This window comes from Nelumbo lutea, chromosome 4 (genome assembly GCF_056320005.1).
Source record: "Nelumbo lutea isolate HS-2025 chromosome 4, American lotus-T2T, whole genome shotgun sequence".
Taxonomy (NCBI): domain Eukaryota; kingdom Viridiplantae; phylum Streptophyta; class Magnoliopsida; order Proteales; family Nelumbonaceae; genus Nelumbo; species Nelumbo lutea.
The window spans coordinates 46,367,295-46,394,468 of record NC_142687.1 but is presented as its reverse complement, the minus strand read 5'-3'; the positions used below and the strand labels follow the sequence as shown (position 1 = coordinate 46,394,468).

General features: G+C 38.3%; 1 protein-coding gene across 1 annotated transcript; it reads right to left on the bottom strand.

The window, feature by feature from the left end:
- Positions 1-26,015, bottom strand: LOC148855563 (glutamate receptor 2.8-like). The gene is made up of 5 exons (XM_088984923.1): positions 25,748-26,015; positions 12,424-13,754; positions 11,988-12,300; positions 612-1,015; positions 1-504 (listed from the first exon to the last, which is right to left on the bottom strand). The coding sequence occupies exons 1-5, from the start codon at positions 26,013-26,015 to the stop codon at positions 1-3; spliced, it is 2,820 nt and encodes a 939-aa protein (XP_088841049.1).
- Positions 26,016-27,174: the final 1,159 nt, after the last annotated feature.

Below are 27,174 nucleotides of genomic sequence, written 5' to 3'. Positions count from 1 at the left end.
TCAATGAGTACTATGCATAGAGAGGTCTCCTTCTACCTCTCCTTCTAGAACACTGTCTTGAGAAGTCTGGATTGAAATGCTTGAAGGCATCTGTGAACCAGCAAAATTTGATAAATCTTCAACGATTCTAATTTCCATTTTCTGTTGATCCATGGATCCTGTGATCTGTGAGAGATCTTTCTGATCAAAGTATTTTGCCATGGTGACCAATCTTCGCCAAAAGGAATTTCCTGAACCTATATTTGATGAAATATTTCGATGCTTGTAAATGAAGGAAATTAAGAATATGAAGAGTGACGAAGCCGAAGAAACACCTGTGATGAGAAACAGGCCCCAAAAGCTACTGAGGCTAAGACTGTTTGAAGAGACTGTTTTACTTTGGTCATCACAGGTGGTTTGATTTCCAAACCACTTCTGCTCAACCATATCCATTTTGTTTCCTTCTGTTAGATTCAAGATTGCTCTGGATACATAGGAAACTAAAGGGGAGCCCATTGGGAAAGCCTGTGAAGTGAGGACAAGGTATTAAGATAAGAAACACACAAAACAGAGGGGTGTGTGTGTGTGTGTGAGAGAGAGAGAGAGAGAGAGAGAGAGAGAGAGAGACTCACAAAGCCAAACCCATCAGTCTTGTATGTGGGTCCAACAATGGTGTACTTAGAACAATACTTTGCAAGGAAGAGTTTGATATAAGGAATTTCATCCACAATAGCAGCAACACCACCATTTTGACTTCCTTTGGACAAGGCCTCATCATATTCACTTGATGTATAGGGCCTGAGCTTGGACTCATCCAAGTTCATCCTCTTTAGGAGTCCTAATACAAAGGAATTTTTCTGGTACCCCACATAATATCCATTCTTAATCAACTCCTTTACATCAGTAATTTTCGGTTGCAACTGCTGCACAGTTAGCATAGATGTTAAGCTTGCAGTGTAACTTTGCATCAGAATGAACACCACAAACACCCATACAATCAACACGAACCTTGACAAGTTATTTACCACCTTCTCCCCTAGAACCATCAAAGCAAACCAATTTTAGTTCCTGTATTTAATACTGTTAGAGACAATGAAAAGTCAAGTTTCTTTTCTGAAAAACTTTTCCTGCTTTATCCACATGGAATAATGATGTGGCCAACCCAAATCTCCATCATAACAAGGAAGCTCTTTATTGTCCATTTCTTTACTAACCCAGTTGATGTCATCTGCTAAATTCACCATGTATTGCAATTTTTGCAAGTGTTGCTAACCATTGAAGATTCAAAATTTTAGCTTAAGAATTTGAATAGACAATAGGGGTTTGTCATGTAGAAAGGTGTGAGTCTAAAACTCACCTCTTGAACAATTGATAGAAAAGGGAACATATGGAGACAACTGCCACTTAAGTTCTCACAAGCAAGATCATTGGATTCCTACTACCTAGTGCATTTTTCCATACAATTCAATAAGTAAACTTCTCTCCTGTAATATTATACTAATAAAATAATAGGAAGAACCTTGGTATGGATGGTTGAGCTACGCTAGGTGCTTCCAAGTCTAGGCTTGTCCCTGTTTTAATTGAACTCTAACCTGTTCCTCCACCTAAACTGGATGACAACAACAATATATAATGCACACAATTGTTGTAAATCAAGATATGCTGTATGGAGCAGATTGTTGGGAAGTAAATAGAAAACGTGTCAAAAGAATGAGTTTGACAGTAGATCTAGTAAGTGATAAAATGAGAGGAAGTAGACTAAGATGGTTTGGTCACGTGCATATATAGAGGATCGCCTATAGCACTTGTAAGAAGAAGCAGTCTATTAAAATTCAAAGGGACTAGATGAGACGGGAAGACCAGAAAGGACATAGGTCGAAGTAGTAAGTAAGAAATGATTTAGCACTCATAATTTAACAATGGATATGGCATTAAACAGAATGGAATGGTGAAACTAGATTCATGTGGCCAACCCCATATAATTGGAATAAGAATTACTTGGGATAATGACGCAGTACAAACATCTACATCAGTAGAGAATACAGCATATCAGCTATTGGAAATATCTGAGAATCCTAAACTTAATAAACATATGAGAGGAGGAACTAAGATGACAAAAGTTTCTAAATTTATAGCTTTTATTTTATTTTTGATAAGATCTGCAATTAGGCTGCATTTGGCATTCCTTATTTAAGGACTTATTTCCTTTTTGCAGTTAAAATGGCCCTATGAACACTGAGTTTTTACTGCAAAAAGGAGATAAGTCCTTAAAATAAGGAATGCCAAATGCAACCTTAGTGGTTTCCTTTTTCTTGTTTAGGAAATTATTAGTCAACTATTATTTTGCTGTGTATCTACTGAATTTTTCATTTGGAGTCAACTGCAGTTTTAGTAATTTCTAAATTTATAAAATTTGAGGAGTCTACATACACATGTAAATTTGTCAAGAGTAAGAGAATTGAACGAGATAGATTTTGTTTTCCTCTACACTTGTCCTTGAAATTAATGTTGGAGAAAGACATGATTTCTTCTATTCTCTGTTATTTTCTAATAGTTCTCTGTTACTAGAAGCAAACCAACAACTACTATCTGGATTTTCTCCTAGATTTAGTGCAGAATTTATTGGATTTTGAAGCAAGGCTACCCATTGACCATGCCTTCTATCTACCATGGCAAGAACTTTTGTAAGCTTCAATGATGCAGAGAGAAACAATGACCAAAGAAAAGGTGAAAGGCATGACTATTTCCCTTTTATTTTTAGATCTTATTGTTGCAGTATACTAGACCCCATACAACTTGAGGGGGGCATTTCTTGTTGAATGATAGTGTTGGCAAGCACAAGAATGAAATTCAAGTCTTAGAACAGAGCAGTCACTTTCTGTAACTAAAAAAGACAAGAGCCTCATTGGGTAGTAGCCCTTAGGCTCTTACATCTTAAGGTTTAATGGATAATTTGAAATTAACTACTGCTATAATTGAAGATTCAAAGGTCGCATCTACAAAAATTGCATAGAAACTAGGGTGGCCAGCTTTAATTTTGCATGTGGAAAGGTCTTGGGCTGAAACTTTACTCCATGGTCATAGGGTGGAGAAAGGACTTTCCACCTAAGCAGTCACAAGAAACAATTTCCACCTGAGTACGGAAAAATCCTTCCAAGTCTAGGATTATCCCTATTTACTAGACCAAAATCCTGATCCTACTCCTAACTAAGATGGACCAGGACAAGCACTCTGACTTTCCACATTCCATCCTTACTCTATATTTTATTGTAACTTGATATTTATATTGTCCCCTAAATCTATATCAATGATCCATTGCCTTGTTAAATTTTCGGAAAATTCCTTATCACTACCTTGTACTTTAGGGGTTGTGTCAAGTCAGTCCCCAAACTTCAAAACGTGTCTCTGCAGTACCTTAAACTTTCGAATGTGTCTAATAGGTCTTTATCCATTAACAGACGTTAACGGATAAGTGAAATAACAGAAATACCCATCAAGTGTCATCTAATTTTCTTTATATGCCACTTCCACATAAACCAATTCAATAGCTGAGCAACTTGAAATGGTAGCGCTTCAGATGCGGTAACTGTGGCGGTGGAGAATCATCGTGTTTGTGAAGAAACTCCCTGATGTGCCATTTTATTGTAGTCCTTATTGTATTGTTTCTCTTATTTATTATTATTTTTACTTCAGCCGTGCAAGGACCTCTTTGTATATTCTCTAAATTCTGTTGCCCTACAAGGGCCTCTCTGTAATATCTTTAATTTCATTTTCTATATAAAGGACCCTTGGGGTAGGGTCGAATCATCCATTCTTCATCCCCATAATTCATTATTCTACTCTGGGTATGGTATCAGAGCAGGCTGCTCTATAATCGATACCCTTTTCTTGCTCATTCGTTGGGCATATTAGGGCTTTTGTTCTCAGGGTGTTTTGGCTGGTGTTAGGGCTGTTCTCTACAATCCTAACCCTAGTTCCTGTTGATAGCTTCTATTTGGAAGGATTTCTGAATGGTTGTGTCGCCCAGATCCTTCTTTTTCACTCAGAAAATCAATGGGAAGTGACAAGTCTTGGAGGAGTTCTGGTCTTCTCTCTTGGGCGGCAACAAATTTTCATTTTTTTCCTCCTTATGTATACTGATTTCTCTAGGGTGGCAGCAACTTTGCTCCTTATGGTTCAGTTTTGAACAGCCACAGATTAAGGAATTTCAATTGTCTGGCCTCTTCCTCCCTCAACAACAGTTTTGAGCCTATTTTCTTTGGTTTTCTCATGTGCATTAGACTGAGGAACTTCAACAGACATCAGGTCCTCTCTTCAAGCTGATTTGAAAAACTTCTCATTTCAGGTTGGTGCATCTCCCTATTGTCATAATCGACTATTATCAGTCCTTGAAACCCTAGTTTTGTGCTGCCCTAAGGTATTTTCTTCTCTTGGTTATCAGTCCTTGGAACCCTAGTTTGTTCTGCCCTAATTCTGTGTTGTTTATTGGAGGATTTTGATTCCTCTATAAAGTTTCTTACTGAAGTTGCCTTGGATTTGTCTGCACTTCATGCTTCAGCCTTGATTTTACTTTTTCGAGGAATAATGTGTTCGGTTGAAGTAATTCATTGCCTTGTCAATTGCTGATTTGAGTGCATTACCAACATCAGTGCTATTCTGGGTTGATTTTTACTCATTTATGATGGCTGAAAGATTGACTTTCTCCCTATAAATTTTGATGGAACTAACAACAATATGTGGAAGTTCTATTTCGATTTCAATGTTGAGGGAAAGGGACTTGAAGGTTAATTGAATGGGACTATATGTAAACCTGATGAGGCTGAAGCTAATAGTAAAGCCTATACACAATGGAAGCTAGACAACGGAAAGTTAGTCTCCTAGATTTTGAGCTCCATTGCCTCTCACATTAGTGTTCCCATGAGAAGACTAAAGACTGCCTATGAGATGTATGTCTATTTGAGAAAGGTTTATCATCAGTCCAATATGTCATGGCAATACTAGATTGAATGTGAAATCTTTGCCTATTGCCAAGGGGACAAAAAGATATAAGAATACTATTCGGGCTTAATTGATCTCTAGGTTGAATATGAACTAATTCATATTGAACATTCTGATCCCATTGAATGTGTCAAGTATTTGTAGAAACATTTTGAAAATAGGAAAGTTAACCAGTTTCTCATGAGGTTGAGACTTGAGAATGAAATAAACAGGTCAAATATTTTGATGTTTGAGTAGAGGAACTCTTCCAGACTTAGAATCTGTGATGGGAGAGTTGTTGAAGGAAGAAACTAGAGTCCTAATTGCTACAAATATAGAAGGGAAACATCTTGATTTAGGGATTGATATTGTTTTTCTTGCATGAGGGAATAAGAAATCTAGTGGAAAAGACCCTTCTAAAACTCAATGCTATGAATGTAAAGGATATGGACATATAGCCTCTCACTGCGAAAAGAAGAATGTCTACACATATTGCAAACAGCATGGACATATCATTCCAGATTGCCCAATTCGTCCACCCAAGGGACCCATGAAGATGAATCAGCCACGAGCTTATCAGGCGTTTGAGGGGCGAGTGTCTAATATCCCTATTGCCAAGGGAGAATCCTCTGCTTCCATGAATAAGGAAGAGATACAAGAACTGGTATCCTCTGCCATCTCATCTACCTTTTCTTCTATCGGCCTATCTGGTGAGTTCTCCGATTATTTCTCTTCTCCCTCTCATGTTTGGATAATTGATTCAGATGCTACAAATCATATGACTAGGACCTATCCTAAACCCTTAAACAGACTATCTAAGACCAACTATAGACATATTGTCACTGCTAATGGTGAAAAACTTGACATGATTGGGAGTGATGACTTGTGTATCAAACTTTCCCCCTCAAACTCCTTGTCCCTTGCTAAAACTTTCCTTGTTCCTAAACTTATTGCCAACCTTATTTTAGTTGGTCAACTAGTTGATGAAGGTCACATTCTAACATTTTCCTCTGATGGTTACTTGATTCAGGACCAGTGCATTGGGAAGTTGAAAGGGAAGTCACATAGGATGGGTTGCCTATTTGCATTGGAGTTTGAGAAATCTCAATCAGCATCATCCTCTGTTTATTTGAGCTCTTCTACATTGAATCCTGTTTTGAGTCAAAGAAACTATGTTTGGAATTTGTAGCATAAACACTTGGGTTACCCAAATTCTGAAAAAATTAAATACGTATTTGAGTTTGGCTTTATTAAAACTAAAATTCCTTCTATGAAATCCTTTGATACATCTTGTGTTTCTTGTTGTTTGAGTAAGAGTCATATTTTACCGTTCACTCACCGAGATGAACATGGTACTTTGCCTTTTGAAATTATTCATAGTGATGTTTGAACTTCATCTGTTGTTTCTTAGATGGGATACAAGTATTTTGTGCTATTCATTGATGACTATACCAGGTACACTTGGATCTACTTTCTCAATCTCAAATTAGGAGTTTTTCCAAACTTTCAGTTGTTTCATAACATGGTTCGAGTTCGGTTCCAAGCGAATGTGCAAACCTCATGCTCAAACTCAAGGGGAGAATATAGTGACAAAGAATTTTTGGCTTACCTGAAACATCATGGCATACAAGTCCAACGATGCTACCCAGACACTCCTCAGCAAAATGGTGTGGCAGAAAGAAAGAATGGTCACATTCTCAGTGTTGTAAGGACTATTCTACAAGAATCACATGTGCCTCCTACATTCTGGATTGAGGCTGCTAGCACTGTAGTAATCTAATCAATTGTATCCCATTTTTTGGCTTGCAAACATATCTCATCATCAAAAGATGTTTGGATCCACCCCAGATCTTTCCCATCTTCATGCCTTTGGGTGCCTATGCTTTGTTCATCTTCTTCCTAGTGAACGTCCAAAGCTTTCAGCTCAATCTGTCATGTGCAGTTTTGTGGGATATAGCCCTAATCACAAGGGATTCCTTTGTAACGATCCCTCAACACGTCATATACATATTTCTCAAAATGTGATTTTTCTTGAGCATATCTCACTTTTTTCAAGAATTGCCAAGTTATCTGCACCCTCTTTCAATTTTGCATGATTTTGAATCATAGGATACTCTATCATCTACTACTGAGAAGGATCTTCTCATTTTCTCTCACAAGCGGGTCCGTGGTCTAGCTCCTATGCCCATCACAGATAACCCTGTAAGTGATGCCCCAATTTCAAATTCCTCAATTATTCCTCCGATAAGTTTACGTCATTCTGTTCGTATCTCTAGACCACCTGACCACTATGGTTTTCCTTCAAACCATAACTCCTTCTCTGTTGTTTTGACCTCTATAGATATTCCTCGTTCTTACCAATAGGCTAATAGCAACCCTTAGTGGCAAGAAGCCATGGATGTAGAGATTCAAGCTTTGCATGAGAATGACACATGGGACCTTGTCCCAGCACCTTCAAATGACTCTATTATTGGGAGCAAATTGGTCTATTCCATCAAGCTGAAATCTTATGGGTCTTTGGACCATTACAAAGCTAGGCTTGTGGTGTAGGGATATATGCAAGAGTATGGATTGACTATGAAGAGACATTTGCTCCAATAGACAAGATTACTACAGTTCATGTTCTTTTAGCCTTCTCTACTGCTTACTCTTGGACTATCTTTCAACTAGATGTGAAAAATGTCTTTTTACATGGGAATCTAAAGGAAATTGTATATATGAAACCTCCTCCTGGGTATTGTAGTGATCCCCCCCTCGCCTATTGGCTAAAGAAGTCCTATGGGCTCAAGCAATCCCCTTGAGCTTGGTTTGAAAATTTCAGAGATGTTGTAGTGCAAGCTGAATATAGCCAAAGTGCATCGGACCATTCTCTCTTTGTCCAGAAAAGACCTCAGGGCCTTACAATTCTCTTACTATATGTGGATGACATATTTTTTACTATTCTCTTTGTCCAGAAAAGAACTCATGACCTTTCTCCACAGTTCCTTTCACATGAAAGATCTCGGCCCTCTTAACTATTTCTTGGGACTTGAAGTTCAACGGAGCTCCCGGGGTTATTTTGTCTGCCAACACAAGTATGCCTTTGATCTTGTTAAGTTGGCCAACCTCACTGATGATAAACGGGTTGATACTCCCTTGGAGCTAAATGTCAAATTATCCAAATCAAAAGGCTCCCTACATTCTGATGCTTCCCTCTATCGGCAACTTGAAGGGTCTCTCATCTATCTGACCATGACTCATCCTCACATCTCACATGCAGTTCAAGTTGTTAATCAGTTTGTCTCTGCACCTCGTCAACCTAATTTGATTGCGGTGCATTGAGTCATCCGCTATATTATTCGAGGCTCTTCAACACAGGGTATTTTCTTCTCTTCATCTTCTTCTCTCCAATTGAAGGCCTATGCTAATGCAGATTGGGCTGGATGCCCCAACACACACCGCTCCACTACCGGGTGTGTGTCTTCATGGGTGACTCTCTAATATCATGGAAATGCAAGAAATAACATTGTTAGACAGTTTTGTATGCCCTTAGCTTCAATCAGAATGATGTACTTTATGAGTTTATTGTAAATGAATAAAAGTGCATATTTGATTCATGTTTCCTTGGTATGTTTTTGTGTAATACCCTTAAACTGGACACTTAATGAGACTCATGTTAGTTTAGAATGTTCACAGCCAATGGGTCGGTCTGGGGAGACCTATCCTGACAAGGCTGACGCTGTGGTGCCACCAAGTCGGTTGGAATGGCCTGTCTCAGCTGCTAGGGTGAGACCCTAGGCACATACAATGTAGGATTAATTGAATCTTTGAACAAGACCAGATTTTCAGTATTGCCCTGGACCTTAGAGATTGATTGGCAAAACTGGAAAGTTACACCCGACCCTTAGACTCGATTATGATACTTCACTAAGTGTCAGATTGGGCTGTCTTTGATATACCAATCAGTGAGATCCTTAGCGGGGGTCAAAACTTGGGTATATTGGGACAGTCTGAGAATTCATCTAAGTGGGTGATCATAGTGACAGGATCAGCCCCTTTGTCAGATAAAGGTAATGATTGGGGATGCACTCCCTCTGATGGAAACCAAGACTGCCGGCAACCGATTTCAATTGTTGAGATTTTGTTTTGCAAAATATATTTATTTATATATATATGGTTTCGAAATGATTTGCAAAAGGTTTTAATTCCCAGGATCCATATAAGTAGAGAGTGCAACACTGTTCTTTGCAGCCGAGGGAGAGGTCCTCTCTTGTCGGGCAGTGTATGATCATTATGGGATGAGAGGTTAAGTGTAAGACCATTGAGGATAATACCTGATGGGCTAATCTTGCATCTACCCACAGTCCTTGGGTGTTACAAGGTGGCTTGGCCCAGGGACCACTTAGGGCCCATAGAGCCCATTTGATGGGTTTCAGGGGGTGCACTGTCCTTAACAGTGTATTCGGCCAGGCCTTGTAACAAAGGCTGGGTCGAACCTATGTGGCTAATGTGTAGATCAATGCTTGGGTCCCACGCCATATAAGGAAGCCCAACTGGGCAGCAGTTAGGAAGGTTAAGTGAGCACAAAAGCTTAATGGGCCTAAAGCCCATTTCGAACTGGGCTATTTTATTAGTTAATAATGGGGCGAATTCTGAGATGGATTAGCAGATAAGATAGGGTCTTGACCCTATCTGCAGATAAGATAAGGGTTTATCCTTATCACCTGAAGAGAGGTCTTATCCAGATATGGTTTGGATAAGCAACTCCTAATTGGATTAGGAGCTGATCTTTTAGGTTAACAAAAGGAAGAAAGGGGCGGCAGCCTAAGTACAAACACACAAATTCAGATCCTCTTTAGTGCTGAAATCAGAGAAGGAAGAATTAAGCAACCCTGCAGAATTCTTTCTTGCCGCCTCCCTGTTATTGCCTCCCTGTTTGCCAGTTCGATCTCCAGCTGTGGGAGAAGTCAAGATTCGATCTTGACATCAGTTCTTTGAGAAAGAATTGATAGGAAGCTATGCTCACGTGCCATCTTGCTGTTTCTTGCGAAGGACAGAGTTCTTGGAGAAGAACACTGTTGATTCTACTCCATCCTACACTGCGCCATCTTCAGTGGGAGCAGTCTTTGGATCCTTCCTTGGGCGTGAACACCTTCGTTGGGGGATATTATTTCTCCGTATCAGGTATAATCCTCTCCTTCTCCTTTTGGTTCAGATCTGGTTCAGTTTATAGTTCAAGAATGATCCTTGAAAATATGATTTTCTAAATAGGGAATGCGATTCCCAGTTGAAGGGAGAGGAAAATTTTTGAAATTCGCCCCCTTATTCCGCAATCTTTGGGCGTCCATACGATGAATCTCTCATCCCTTCAAACATACTGTTTCCAAGTTCTCTATGGAAGTAGAGTACATGGCAATGTCATCTATTTGTAGTGAAGTTGTTTGGCTTCAATCTTTATTTCAGGAGTTGGGTCATTCCTCTCCTACACCCATCCTTGTCGCCCTACAAGGGCCTCTCTATAATATCTTTACTTTCATTTTCTATATAAAGGACCCTTGGAGTAGGGTCAAATCATCCATTCTTCATCCCCAGAATTTTGTATTCTGCTCTGGGTCTACTGGCAATATTCGTTAATGTTGAGTTCCTGTAGTCTTCTTTTGCACATCTGAGACCAGAAGCTTCAACAATTGATCAGTGTCTTGTTCCATATCCCCTTTCCTTCTTTTAACACTTAGACGAAATGGGTAAAATGGTCAAAAAAATACCATAAAGGGTAATTTTGCCATTTTGAAATTATTTAATGCACACCTAATGTCACATGATGGTGTTGACTGATGGTCAACTAACGACAAGGACCTATTAGATACAATTTGAAAGTTTAGGTACTACAGAGACACGTTTTGAAGTTCAGGGACTGACTTGACACAACCCCCAAAGTACAAGGTACTAATCAAGAATTTCCCTTAAATTTTAATTCCAAAAGAAAATTGAGGCTATAGAACCATCAAACCTTATAATGTATTAGGCCTAACTTCATGGTTGTCATACTTCACAGCCAGTGTTCCTCGAGCTAATGTCCGAGTACCAGGAGCTATGGTGCTGAAGTAACCCATGCCATACTCCTAGGAAAAGCTCGAACGACCTTCAACAAAAGGGTACCTGTACCCGAAACCGAGACAGGTCGTGACCAAGAAACCACCGGTTTCGCTTGGTGGGCTGGGAATGCTCGCCTCCGCTTCGACAAGACCCCCCCTTTCAACTAATCTTATGCATCTTTATTCTTCTTAATATAAAAGATTTTTATTAAAAATAAAGAAAAAATGAGATCCCCCTTACTCTTCATCCTCCTCTCAAGGAGGCTTACTCCTCTTGCGTACTGAAGTACGCCTCATGCCTCTAGGTAGTGGAACGCCTCACATCACGCCTCTGTGTTTTAAAACATTGTTCACAATTGTAACATATCCATAGAAGCATCCTAAAAGAAAATGACTAAACTTCGAAAAGAAGAACATCTACCATGCAACATTTTTAGAACAAATAACCAAGTCAACATAATGAGTTTTCTCAAAAAGGCATCCAATCCACCAAAGAATCTTTGACATGGTAACTTGGCTCACAGGTTCACCTCCCTACTTGCTAGTCATGGAGTAATGGTACCATATGCAAATTCCCTAAAACTTTTGTAAGCCTCCATAGTATAGAGAAAACAATGAATAAAGAAAAGAACAAAGGCAAGTATTTACCTGGTACTTTTAGATCTTATTTCTTCAGTGTATTCCCCCACCCCCCAAAGAATCATGAGATTTTATGATTAATTTGCATCTTTGATGGGAAATTTCCAATACATTGTTATTTTTAGATCTTATTTCTTAGTCTATTAGACCCCCCCCCCAGAATCTTGAGACCTTATAGTTAATTTACATCTTATTTCGTGTATGTCTGTGTATAAGCGTATGCATTTCTGTGTATAATATGCATGTGTTTTGGTTGGACAGTGGTGGGGAGATAGATAGATAGATAGAGAGAGAGAGAGAGCGAGAGAGAGAGCTTACTATGAGAAAAGACGAGTGTTGAGAAGGAGAACCAGAATATCATTCCAAGTTGCTGTCCAGGTGGGCCCCTGAACTCTGTGTTTATTCGGTGTTCAAGTACCCAAACTACAATGCCAGTAAAGATGAAGGCTAGCCAAATCGTCAGCCACAGATCCCAAGTCAAAGGCTTGAAAAATATCCAAGCATTCTTCCTATGATCATCTTTGATTGGTACTACCATAGCTACTCCTGATTCAGTATAAGGCAATGTAAAATCCACATACAATGATCGATTCGCTATGATTGTTACATCTCCCACCACAGCATCAAATTCCTGTTCATTCCAAACTTGAAAAAATAACGCATAAGAAATAAATGCAACAAAAGATAAAACATTCCGGGCTCTCAGCATGGTTGCAAAGATTGGCTCAAATGACGTGAAATTTTTAAAACTAACCTGCAGACGGATTTGATAGAGGAGTTCATCGTAACTCCCTGCACTTTTTCCATTAGTCTTCATGAATGGAATAAAAACATAAGGGACTGCAAATGGTAATGCCTCCATAACAGCAATAAACACATCTATGGAAAACCCTGAGACAGTTGTCCTATTGGTAGAAGGGTCAAGGTCTACTTTGACAAATTCAGTAAAACCGCTTGTCATTGGAACTCCAACCCTCAGTTTGTTTCCATTTGTTGGAATTACCCAACCTCTTGGAATTGTTGCGGAGTCACCTGGCCAAATGATTGTTCGCAAAGCATCCATGGAATTTGAATACATTCTTTTACTAGTTACATTTAGTTCACGTGAAATTCCACTAGCTGGATTCCAGTATCCAATCAATCTTTCTCCTTTGCCTATCACATTGAATACTTCAAAGACTGAAGCCCGCAATTGTCCATTCACTAGATTGAATTCACCACTCAAACCTCTAAATCCAGTAGCTTGAATCATTTTGAGAAGTTTTGGACCCATTAAAGTTGCATCAAATTTTGCAAGATCAGTAAGGTTTTCATAATGCTTGAAGTACCAAGGATGCATAGCCCCCACTCTCTCTATTGCCATAGCTAGTGCCTGAACAGTATCATAGGCCCATATCCCAAAAAGGCTAAGCTCTGTTATTTGATTACTTGGGTTCTCTATATTCAATTTACTTTTCCATCTAAACTTGAAATCTTTGAGCTCTTTTGATATGGGTACATAAGGTCTTACACCCAACACACCTTCCATTGAATCAATGGCATCTGAATCTATTGGATCCAATAAGCTGGATAATCCATCTGTGACAATCCATGCATAACCTTCATTCATCATTCCTACTTCTTTGGCCCAGGTAAAGAAGAGGGATCCTAATGAAGCTCTCATATGCACTATAAATACCCTAGTTGGCATGTTCACTAATTTACTGAGCTCCATGAGAATTTGACTGTCATTGCCACATGAAGAAATGACACTCCTATATGAAATTTTAGTATCAATCTCCTGGAAGGCATCAACAAAATAAGGGATGATCCCACTCCCATATTCAGTATCTTCATAAATGAGGACCACTGCCTTCCATTCACAGGCTTGGATGATAGCTGATATGGCTTTAACCTGGACAGAGTCATCTTGGGCTGTACGTATAAAATAAGCAGTCTTTTCTGGAGAGATAGAAGGGCTTGTCGCAGAGAAAGAAACAATGGGCAATTGAAATCTCTGACCGAAGTATGCAACAAACTTTGCTTGAGATGATGTTTGAGGTCCAATAATTGCTTGTACTTCTACATCTTTCTTCAAGTCCAGGACTATTTCATAAAGCAAGGAAGAAAATATAGAGGATATCAATAATGGGAATTATACTCCTGGTATTGAATAAAAATGCATGAAATCATTTTATATATACTGATCTAACTCATAAAAATTTGAAGAATCAAAGAGTTAATTCATCTTACATGATTCAATCCTAGCACTCAGCTAGACAATAGGGCATAATGGAAATATACACACTGGACACCAGATATCCTTTCCTTTCCTTTCTCTTTTCTAAGGCATATATGTTGAAGGAGAATAGTAATCTTCCAGGCCTCCAATATGAACACCAGCTACTCTTTTCTTTCCTTTTCTCTTTTCTAAGGCATAAATGTCTAAGGCTGCATTCGGCATTCCTTATTTTAAGGACATATCTCAATTTTGCAATTAAAATGCCTTTATGAACACTGATTTTTTAAATGTAAAAAGGAGATAAGTCTTTAAAATAAGGAATGTCAAATGCAACCTAAAGTTGTTAGACAGTGTATGCCTTTATCTCCAATCAGAATGATGTACATTATGACATTTAATATAAATGAATAAAGTATATATTTGATTCATATTATTATTGTGTATTTCTGTGTAATACCCTTAAATTGGACACATATGAGACTTGTGTTAGTTTAGAATCTTCACAGACGTTGGATAGATCTGGGGAAATTTATCCTGCCAAGGCAAACACTTATGTGCCGCCAAATTGGTTGGAGTGGCTTATCTCAGCTACCATGATGAGACCTAAGGTACATGCAGTGTGGGTTTTCTTGAAACCCTGAACCGGACCAAAACCCTAAACCGAGAATTCATCTGAGTGGGTGATCATAGTGACAGGATCAGCCCCTTTGTCGGACAAAGTGAATGATCAGGGATGCACTCTCTCTAATGGAAACCTAAACTACCAGCAGTTGATTTCAACCGTTGAAATTTGTTTTGCAAAATATATTTATATAGAGATATACATATATATTATGGTTTCAAAATGTTTGCAAAAGGTTTTAATTCCTGGGATCCATGTGAGTAGAGAGTGCAACACTGTACCTTGCAACCGAGGGAGAGGTCCTCTCTTGTCGGGCAGTGTTTGATCATTATAGGCTGAGAGGTTAAGTGTAAGACCATTGAGGGTAATACCTGATGGGTTAATCTTGCATCTGCCCACATTCTTTGGGTTTTTATAAGGTGGCTTGACCCAAGGACCATTTAGTGTAAATGTTGGGCCCATTAAGAGCCCATGGTGATAGACTCAGGGGTTCACTGTTTTTTTATAGTGAATTCGGCTAGGCCTTATAACAGAGGTTGGGTTGAACCCATGTGGTTGATTGTAGATTAATTTTTGGGTCCCACACCATACAAGGATAGCCAACTGGGCAGCAGTCAGGAGGTTAAGTGAGCACATAAGACGTAATAGGCCTAAAGCTCAATTCAAAATGGCTTAATAAGATTAATTAAAAGAGGGCGGTTTTGGGATTTAGATCAGTGGATAGGATAAGGGATTATCCCTATCCACTCAAAGAGTCCAGATCTAAATAAATATTTGGATCAAGAAACTCCTAATTAGATTAGGAAGGTTGATCTTTATATGCGAATAAGATAAAGGATTATCCTTATCTCTTAAAGAGAATTCAGATCCAAATACAAGATTTGGATTAGGAAACTCCTAATGGGATTAGAAGATACTCTCTTTAAAGGCTATAAATAGAGGAGCAGGGCAAACCTCCAAAATACAATACTCAGTTCGCATATTACAAAGAGAGAAGAATCTATAGTTTGACTGCTCCTATCTTCTGCTCTTTCCTGCTCTTGCCGCCCCTGTCAGTTTGATCTCCACCTGTGGGAGTGATCTAGAAAGGTTCTTGATATTACCTTTTGGCAGAAAAGGTAATCAGAAGTCGTGCTCACCAACCCTCCATCACATTCTTGCTGAAGATCCATCTTGTTGATTCTGCTCTACCTCACACTGTGTTATCTTCAGTGGGAGCAGTCTTTGGTTTTCTCTTTGGGCATGAACAACTTCGTTGGGAGTTATTGTTACTCCATATCAGGTATATCCCTCTCCTATCTTCTAGTTTTTGATCTGGTCTAGTTTGGTTTCAAGATTGATCCTTGAAAATGCAGTTTTCTAAAATAGAGAATGTGTTTCCCACATGGGAGAGAGAAATTTTTGAAATTTCGCCCAACCTTCCTACAAGGTTTGGCCATCCATATGATGGATCTCTCATCCCTTCAGTGGTATTAGAGCCAGGCTCAAATCTTGAACCAAAATTAACTAGATATGGATCTGTGCAAATGGGCAAAAGGCGTTCTACCCGATTTACGTAGATTAGCATTTTCTGGGAAATTGGTTCCTAGTTTTTGGGAGATTGATCTGAAATTAAATATTTATAAATCTGATTTATATTTACAATTTTTCTACATATTTTTCTTGATTTTTGGTTGTTCGTACGGTGGAGATCGAATTCTTTAATAATGCAAGAAATCTATGCACCTGCTGCTCTTTTCATTCTTGGTCTGTAATTAATCTTTTTTAATTTTAGACGGAATGTATAGGAATTCAATTCTGATGTAATATTAATAGAAAATAGGTCCTTTTATTTTATTCCATTCGAAGTTGAAGCAGATTGCGCAGAGGAGAGTTTTTTGTAGATATGGGTGCGGCCATCTGCGATTTGTAGTTTGGAAACTACATACTACGATCTAACTTTAGTTTTGTTGGGTGGCAGTCCTACGAATAGCCCTCCTACTAATTCTTGATTGTCTTGTTTTAGTTATTTAATTTCAAATCAATTTTTCTTGAATTAAATCTTGAATTAAGAATCAAAACCTAGACCCATTCGAACTAGATTGGACCAAATTGGTTGGACCAAATTTGTGGTTCAGTGGGGGCTATACTCAACCCTAATTTTTCACTCATGGGTCCAGAAGTTGATGGTTAATTGCAAGATGCAATTCATCCCACATCTGTAAAACCCAGTTTTAATAAGTTAAAACTGCTTTAGCCCATTTAAGCATAGAAGCTATATGAGTCGAACTGCTCTTTGCAATTCAGCCCATATACCTAGATAATATTAATCAGTAGTATTATGAAAATTTATGGTATTTAATTATGGGTTTTACAGTTATCTAATTGATTGGAACAATTATGTTTTTCATGCATGTGATGTATGGATGTGTGATGTGCAACGTTCATGGGCCATAAGTACTTGGCCCATGCTGATTCGATAATGGCTCTTGCGCACACCATGGCTGAATGCACATCATTGCCATGGTGTCCTTAAGATCATTGGATGATCTCCCTTTATGGTGGGCCCCACTCTAGCTTCCTCCCCAAGAGGAACCGTGCAAAACCCTAGCCGTCTAGGGCCCATCTAAACCTGGCTTTATGAAAGACAGTTGGAACCACTTTGGCTTGACCTAAATAAAACTAGGGCATAATTTTTCGTTCCCTCCTCTAAAATATGAGCGCATGTGATGGAGCGATTCATATGATGAACTCTCTAAAGGCCTTTCATCATTAACGTGAAAAATGGGTCCTTCAGTAATGAGGAAATGCACCATAAAATTGGGTTATCCATTTGCTGTTGGATCTGTTGAATTGTTTCATAAGATGATAGGGACGTCATAGACCGTGGAAGACTCTCTCACGGTACCTTGGCGTTCACGAATATGATGGGTGATCACTCACTGGACAGAAAGGTTTAGCCTAAAATGGCAATGAACAATGTCTGAAAGAGGCCAAAGGGAAAGCTCATAAGATGAGTGAATATGATCCTTCACAGAAAGGTGGTGGGGTTATGCAGCTGAAACAGTTGGCTCCATGCACCCTATGTGATTTCCCACATTTCTAGAGACATAATTCGTAGTCTCCATCACTAAGATATGAGGGAAATCTTAGAGATAAATAAATGGAAGTGAAACATAAATTAAAAGTCATATCTATGTAGATAACACGAATCAAATAAGGTTGTAGACTAATATTTGCTTTGCCGTTTATCAGAAATGGCAAACGGTTAATTTGCTAAACTGTTGGATGACAACAAGCTTAAGGGCCCAAATTATGCTGACTAGTTCCTTAACCTTATACTGGTCTTAATGTCCGAGAAATTGGACAAAATTGCTAAAAACCCTGCTCCAAATCGTCCGGGTGATAGCGCTTCTGAGGCTAAACGAAGAGAGTATCAAGAATGGAATGAGAAAAATTCTCTTGCCTGGTGTTATATAATAGCCTCTTTGGATAATTCGATATAGCGACAATTCAATAAGATCAAAGTGTCCAAGGACATATTAGATAGTCTAAAGACTATGTATGAGGATAAGAACCGTTATACTCGTCAGAAGGTCTTAAAGTTGTTTATGACCGCACAAATGACTAAGAACCAATAAGTTCATGACCATAGTTTAAAGATGATGGGTTATATTAATGAAGTGGATGCTCTCGAATCAGGGCTAGACCATGACACCAAAATTGATGCTATCATCAATTCCCTACCTCCCTTCTTCAATCAGTTTACCATGAACTATAACATGAATAAGCTAAATATTAGCCTTTAGGAACTCAACAATATATTGCAGAGGGTTGAAGAACTAATTAGGAAAGATAAGCCAATAGTCTTGCTTGTTGAAGGTGGCAAATCGGGCAAGAGAAAGCGGAAAGCTAAAGGGAAGGCTTAGAAGAAAAATAGCAAAGTTAAGAAGTAGAAGAAGGATAAGGCATCGGATGCCTATCACTTCTGCAAACAGGCTGGCCACTGGAAGAGAAACTGTCATCAATTTCTAGAGAATAAGAAGAAAGGTAATTTCAAATCTTTTATCATAGAGACCAATTTGTTGGTCACTTCTGCTTCCTAGTGTATTGATTTTGGGGCTTCAACTCATGCGTATAACTCACTGTAGGGGTTCAAGATAGGCAAAAGACTGAGTGACAGAAAAGTGATGATCTATTTGGGGACTTCTACAACAGTTGTAGCTACAATCATAGGAACTATAGAATTAGTTTTCAGAGAAAGAATTATTGTACTAAAAGATTGTCTTTTCACACCAAATTTAAGAAGAAATTTGATTTCTGTCTCAAAATTGTGCATGGATGGTTATTCTATCTTATTCAATAATGTTATTACTATTAAAAAAAATAACAAATACGGAGAACTTGAGAATGGTCTCTATGTTCTCCATCCTTCTCTGGAAACGAACCTTACCGAAATTGTGATGGAAATATTCCCCAAGAAGAGGACCTTTGATATAGTGAATCCCACGTGCCTATGGCATTACTAACTTGGCCACATTAATATAGATTGTATCACAAGGTTGGTAAAGGATGGTCCTTTGGATTTTCTAACTATAGAAGATCTTCCAACTTGCGAACCTTTCCTTCAAGGTAAGATGACGAAACGACCATTTAATGATAAGACTGAAAGATGCACAGGCACACTTGACCTTATACATACTGATGTATGTGGTCCCTTGAATGTTAGGACACATAAACAACATGTTTATTTCATAACCTTTACCAAAGATTACTCACGGTATGGTTACGTGTACCTAATGAAACATAAGTCTAAATCTTTTAAAAAGTTCAAATAATTTAGATAAGAGGTCAAGAAACAGTTAGGGAGAGAAATTAAGACATTCCGATCAGATCGAGGTGGCGAGTATCTCTTTGACGAATTCAGGAACTACTTAAAGGACAGTGGAATAGTATCACAACTAGCTCCTCCTGTTACACCACAGTTAAACGGTGTGTCAGAAAGGAGGAACCAGACTTTATTGAATATGGTCTTATCACTTATCGTACACTCAAAGCTACCCACATCCTTTTGGGGTTACACATTAGAGACTGCGATATACGTGCTAAACTGAGTTCTAACCAAATCCATTCTGAAGACTCCCTTTGAGTTTGGGACCGATAAGAAACCAAGTGTGAGACACTTGAAGATTTGGGGTTATCTGGCACACGTTAAAAGAACAGGTGCTGACAAATTGGAACCCAAGACCAGTCGTTGTCTATTCATAGGCTACCTCAAAGGATCTGTGGGTTACTTATTCTATGATCCAGAAGAGAAAAAGGTGTTTTGCAGTCGAAATGCCCACTTCTTAGAAGAAGAGTACATCATGGATAATCATCATCAGGAAGTTGTTCTTGACAAGGAAAACCCATGGGTAGTGAGAGATGTCCCACCAGCTCTAGAAAATAACCAACCTAGGAGATCTACCCGGGTTTCCAAGCCTCTAGTTCGTTTCGGCTATGACCAATAAAGTTGCTTGGTGGAAGTCACGACCAGTGAGGAGGATACACTCAGAAAGAAGGAATTGATTATGATGAAACATTTTTGCTCGTGGCCATGCTTAAATCCATTAGGATCTTGCTAGTTGTAGCAGTGTACCATGATTATGAGACTTGGCAAATGGATGTCAAAACTACGTTCCTGAATGAAAATCTTACTGAAGATATCTATATGCAGCAACCACAAGGTTTCATAGCTGTGGGTCAGGAACACATGGTATGTAAACTAAACTAATCCATATATGGACTTAAGCAAGATTCTAGGAGTTCGAACATTCGGTTTGACTCTACCATCAAACATTTTGACTTTGAGCAAAATCCGGATGAGCCCTGTGTCTACAAGAAAACTAGTGGTGATAAGGTTACGTTCTTGGTTCTGTATGTAGATGACATTCTACTCATTGGGAATGATTTAGGAATGTTGACTACGGTAAAAGTGTGGCTTTCACAGTAGTTCTCCATAAAATACTTCTCCATGAAATATCTTGAGAAGCTTCCTACATACTGGGTCTTCGACTCTATAGATATAAATCAAAGAGGATAATAGGATTATCCTACTCTGCTTACATTAACAAAATAGTCAAGAGATACAACATGGAGAACTCCAAGAAAGGAAATGTTCCTTTTAGGCATGGAGTCACTTTCTCCAGGGGCATGTATCTTAAGACTCCCGAAGAGATTGAGGGCATGAAAGAAGTTCCCTATGCCTCAGCCGTAGGGAGCATCATGTATGCCATGCTGTGCATTTGTCCTAACATTTCTCAGGTAGTGAGTGTGGTAAGCAGATACCAATCTAACCCAGGGTTGGAGCATTGGACTGTTGTGAAAAACATACTAAAGTACCTTCGAAGAACAAAAGAGTTTTGTTTGGTATTCGATGATAATTCACTATAGATCCAGGGGTATACTGATACTGATTTCCAATCAGATCTAGATGATAGAAAGTCTACATCTGTCTATATCTTCACAATAGGATTGTATGCTATTTACTAGAAAAGTAGCAAATAGGAGTCCACAATGGATTCCACAACTGAAGCCAAATACATTACCACAAGTGGAGCCGCCAAAGAAGTCGTATGGATGAAGGAGTTCATTCAGGAATTGGGAGTAGTTCAATCCAACACATCACCCATTCCATTGTTGTGTGACAACACTGGAGCCATTGCTTAAGCTAAGGAGCCATAAGCCTATTCGATGTCGAAGCACCTCGAGAGGAAGTACCATGTATTGCGGGAGATAATTGGAAAAGGGGACATCCTAATTCAGAAGGTAAAATCAGCAAAAAATGTAGCAAACCCATTGACTAAGCCACTAACACAGAAAGTGTTTGAGAAACATGTGAAAAGCATGGGACTCTGGCTTGTACTCGATTTGACCTAAGTGCAAGTAGGAGCTGTAAGACAGTGTATGCCCTTAGCTTCAACCAGAATGATGCACATTATGACATTTAATGTAAATAAATAAAGTACATATTTGATTCATGTTATTATAGTGTGTTTCTGTGTAATACCCTTAAACTGGACACATATGAGACTCGTGTTAGTTTAGAATCTTGACAACCGTTGGATAGATCTGGGGAGATTTATCCTGCCAAGGCTGACACTAATGTGTTACCAAGTTGGTTGGGTGGCTTGTCTCAGCTGCCAGGGTGAGACTTGAGGTACATGCAATGTGGGTTTTCTTGAAACCCTAAACCAGACCAGAATTCCAATATTGCCCTAGACCTTGGAGATAGATGGGCAAAACTGGAATGTTACACCTGACCCCTAGACTTGATTATGAACTGGGTATGTTGGGACAGTCCGAGAATTCATCTGAGTGGGTGATCATAGTGACAGGATCAACCCCTTTGTCAAACAAAGTGAATGATCAGGGATGCACTCTCTCTGGTGGAAACTTAAATGGCTGGTAGTTGATTTCAATCGTTGAAATTTGTTTTGCAAAATATATTTATATAGAGATATACATATATATATATATATATATATATATATATATATATATATATATTATATATTTATGGTTTCAAAATGTTTGCAAAAGGTTTTACTTCCCGAGATCCATGTGAGTAGAGAGTGTAACACTGTACCTTGCAGCCGAGGGAGAGGTCCTCTCTTGTCAGGCAATGTTTGATCATTATGGGCTGAGAGGTTAAGTGTAAGACCATTGAGGGTAATACCTGATGGGCTAATTTTGCATCTGCTCACAATCCTTGGGTTTTTACAAGGTGGCTTGGCCCAAGGACCATTTAGTGTAAATGTTGGGCCTATTAAGAACCCATGGTGGACTCAGGGGTTACTATTTCCTACAGTGAATTTGGCTAGGCCTTGTAACAGAGGCTGGGCTGAACCCATGTGACTGATGTGTAGATCAATGTTTGGGTCCCATGCCATACAAGGATAGCCAACTGGGCAACAGTTAGGAGGTTAAATGAGCGCATAAGACTTAATGGGCCTAAAGCCTGATTTGAACTGGTTTAATAAGCTTAATTAAAAGAGGGCGTTCTGGGATTTAGATCAGCATATAAGATAAGGGATTATCTCTATCCACTCAAAGAGTCCAAATCCAAATAAATATTTGGATCAGGAAACTCCTAATTAGATTAGGAAGGCTGATCTTTATCTGCAGATAAGATAAGGGATTATCCTTATCTCTTAAAGAGAGTTCAGATCCAAATACAAGATTTGGATTAGGAAACTCCTAATGGGATTAGGAAATGCTCTCTTTAAAGGCTATAAATAGAGGAACAGGGCAAACCTCCAAGATACAATACTCAGTTCGTAGATCACAAAGAGAGAAGAATCTACTGTTTGACTACTCCTATCTTCTAGTCTTTCTTGCTCTTGCCATCCCTGTCAATTTGATCTCCACCTGTGGGAGTGATCAAGAAAGGTTCTTGATATTACCTTTTGGCATAAAAGGTAATTTGAAGTCGTGCTCATCAGCCCTCCATCACATTCTTGTTAAAGAATTTGGTTTTTGTTGAAGCCATCTTGTTGATTCTGCTCCACCTTACACTGTGTCATCTTCAGTGAGCGCAGTCTTTGGTTTTCTCCTTGGGCGTGAACACCTTCATTGGGAGTTATTGTTACTTTGTATCAGGTATATCCCTCTCCTACCTTCTGGTTTCAGATCTGGTCTAGTTTGATTTCAAGATTGATCATTGAAAATGTAGTTTTCTAAAATAGGGAATGTGATTCCCACATAGGAGAGAGAAATTTTTGAAATTTCGCCCAACCTTCTTACAAAGTTCGTTGATCCATATGATGAATCTCTCATCCCTTCAAAGGCATCCTAGGTGACAATTGAAAAAAGTAGAACCTGCTATCTCCCATGCTGTTCATATGGCAAATTGAGTCAACGGGCCCATGAAATGTGCCAAAAGATAAGCCCTTTCAAATGTGCACTTTGCAAGAAAGAAATGGGGGAAAACTTTCATCTTGCCAAAAGATTTAATAAAAAGATGAATGAGAGAAAATTACCTATGATGCCCCAGAGAAGCTAGATAAAGAGACCTATCCTAAGGGAAAGTCCAAACCAATATGTAGAGATTATATATGATAGAACAAGCATTCATCCAAGAAAGGATTCTCCCCTCTGTACTTCCCACCCTTAAGCTAGCTAGACCATCTGCTAAGGAAATATCCTTTCTCTGTATCAACCTGAATAGTGAACCGGATGTTTATATTAGAAGCCACATTCTAGCCTTTTCTACAAAATGTCCAAATCACCATGGACTGTCACAACCATCTATAAGCAAGCTGATAACCACTTGAGAATAACCCTAGTACTGAACTCCTAGAACTGGGGATGCAAGTAGACTGGATCCAATTTGAATTGGAGTATATCCAAAGCTGATCCAAGAAGAATCAGAGATACATAAATTTAATTAAGTATTGGACAGAAATGTAACGAGACCTTTTCATTAACATATCTGGATATCTGATTAGAATCAGTAAATTTGTAAATGTGTCTGTGCATGTTTGTGAATTCAATCCGGTTAATAAACATATCATATTTTGAAATCCGATTCAATCCAATTATGAACAAACAGATAAGTAAACCTGAACTAGATGAATCAGTTTCAATTTCAAATTGGATTAAATCCCGTCCATTCGCAGCTCTACCTAGAACTGACAAAAGGAAGAGTCCTTGGGCAACACCTTTACCTTAGCATGGAATTCTTTTCTTTTCCTCGGAATGGGCCAACCGTGTAAAAGACCTAGGGACAGAATGAACTGTCCATTGATTTTAAAACCACATAACATAGAAATGTATGCGAGCCCACAATCTAAAAATGTAGTTCTCTAATGTTTATAATTTCTAACCACAGTATGGCATAATTATATTGCAGACTCCTACTATTAAGTTCTAGTTCGGTCATTCAACTCTTATGTATAGTAATGGAAGGCTTGTGCCATGCAAGTAAATGGAAAAATAAGTAGAAAAGTAGATAAATAGCAAAGAGAATAATTAAACTTAAAAGTCTCAGTTAGCAGGCATGACAATGTGGGTTCAATTCTCTGAGAAGCCACTTGGTGCTAGAAATACAGGAGGTTAGGTCTGCCTGTTGGGAAGAAAATTGGCATAAGGCATTGAAACTTTTTTTTTTTTTTTATTTGGTGATCATCATCATCATCATCATCTTCATTAAGGCAATGAAACTTTTGTGTGAACTTACAATGTCGAGTGAGACGAGAACTAAGGTAATGTTTTCCTGCAGCATTAGGAAAAATGGAATCTATGTTTCTATATGTTGAACTTTGTCCAACATACAGCTCTTCAATCCTAAACCCCATTGATCTTTTAACCTGTTCTTTACTGTATTCTTCTTCTAGCCTTCATCTTTATTTCAGATTGTCCCCACTACCATCATCTTCTTGGTTTCAAACACCACTCTTAAATTTACTTTGTTCTTGTAACGATCACTTGGCGGCCACACCCTACTTCCTTAGAATCGAAATCTTTCACTTGCACCCCTGTTAGCTTTAGCACATCTTAAAATACAGAGAAGGAAATATCTTCCAAGAGGAGATATATATCAAGGCAGAGTTATTTACCCGTATCGCATTTACCCATGTTCTTTTATTTCTCAGGTAAATAAGACAATGATGGTTTTAACCATAAAAATCCGTTACTAAAAGAGCCATTTTCATCCCATCCAAGTGTTGGCAAATTTCCCATGTGGGAAATTTATTTACCCACTTGATGGTACCAGGAAAATAAATTTCCCTGGTCCCAATGAAAATAGAACATGGGCTTCTTAACCAACTTTCCCCCTCTCAAAATCAATGCCCCCAATCGGTGGCCTTAACCAAAGAGAAGATTGTTAGATAATGACAAAAACAATGGAGTAAAAAGATCATAAAAAGGCAGATAGTAGATCCCACTTTGTGAAACAGTGAACAAATGCAAAGAGGACCTGCTTAACAGTGACTGAGTTATGTGAGAAGGAAAGGAAAGTTCTGTTTTCATCCCCCAGAATTAAAGAACTGAGAGCAATTATCAGTAGCAACAAACGTTAGAGAATTCACAAACCCTGCTGCAATTCAAGGTAGTAAATAGCTCGTATCAAGGGTCTGAGAAATTAATGGAGTGTGCACCAATCTAAAATGTAGCTGTTGCTCCTCGGCGTTAAAACATCTGACAACTGTAATAAGATATTTCCATGTACAAGTTATTGAAGGAATGAAGAACGAAATAAAAAAGCAGACATACCAGAAGATGCGGCAGTTATAACGTCGTTCTTCGAATCTCTGGTGTGAAGGACCATCCTTGTTTTATAATGAGAATTCTTGGCATAAAAATCAGAGACTGCCATGGAAATGCAGCTCTGCGCCATCTTTCCAACTTGTGAATTCAAATCAAGAACCACTCCAACATGAACCAAGACATTTGCACTGAAGCTTCTATTGTGAGCACCCGTGGCAAAGCAGAGTGACAAAGAGAAGAAACCAAAGAGAAGAAGATGTCTCATGCTCACCATTTCAGTGTCTCTCAGACTCATCAAAAGGTTCACTGATATTTAATATCTAATAAACTGTCCAATGTCTTAGCATGCAGTTGCACTTTCCAGGAATCTGGAGTTTTCTTCAAGCCAATAGGAACATAATAAATCAACTAAGCAGTCTCGGTGAAACATTCCAATGGAATGGTTATTGTGCAGAATTAGTGTTGTATTGGTCGTAGACCTGAGTTTGTTATGAGACGTATTTGACAGGGTCTATTAATTTGACCATATACAACGCGTTGGACCTTCGGGGCGCGTTGAACTTCCATGACGTACGTATTTTAGGGGCAACATGAGAATGGACACGAAAGTTATATGCAATTTACAAGAAGTGATTAATCGGCAATTTCTACCCTACCCGTAGGTACCCGCCACCACTCTCCTTCATGGGACGGTTTTTTGTTTGAAGAATGGGTTTTGATCAGGTAGGAACGGATTTGGATTTTGACTTTAACGATATCTGATATTTGATATTTGATATTTGGTTTTACTTTATGCTCGTACCCATTCCAATAGCCAATAATAAACCCGATTATATTTATAAGAAATAAAATATGTGATATAGTGTAATATAATGTAATATAATTTATAATATATAATATCTTAAGAGAAAGGGAAAATCTATGGCCTGACGTTCCTAATTGGTTAATTTGCAAGTTTGGTGTATTTGGTTAGGCTCAAGTCCAATCCAAGCAATACTTTTATGTGAGTTGCTTGTTTATAAAATTTAAAGTTTTATTTGTTAATTTTAAAATTTTATTAACACAATTTTTATTAAATTTAAATGAATTTTAAATTAATATAATTAAGATTTAAGATTGTAAAATACAAATGGTATCTTTTTGTCTAAATTCAAATTAAGAATCAATTGGTTTAGGTTAATTTAAGTCCAATTCAAACAATATTTCTAGGTGAAATATTTGTCTATAAATTTTAATTTTTTATCAATTAATTTTAAAAATTTATTGATGTAAGTATTTCTAAATTTAACTGGACTTTAAATTAATGTTATTAAGTCTTGGGATTGCAAATGCTATCTATTTGTCTGAATTTAGATTGAGACTCAATTGGTCTGGGTAAATCCAAGTCCAATCCAAGCATTATTTTTAGGTGACATACTTGTTAATGAATTTTA

Excerpts from the sequence above, each read along its gene's own strand:
- LOC148855563 (XM_088984923.1), bottom strand. The coding sequence starts at position 26,015 with ATGGTGAGCATGAGACATCTTCTTCTCTTTGGTTTCTTCTCTTTGTCA. Across the intron at positions 13,755-25,747 it reads TATAACTGCCGCATCTTCTG|TCCTGGACTTGAAGAAAGAT; the intron begins GTATGTCTGCTT and ends TTTATGAAATAG. Across the intron at positions 1,016-11,987 it reads AACACTCGTCTTTTCTCATA|GGGAGAAGGTGGTAAATAAC; the intron begins GTAAGCTCTCTC and ends TGATGGTTCTAG.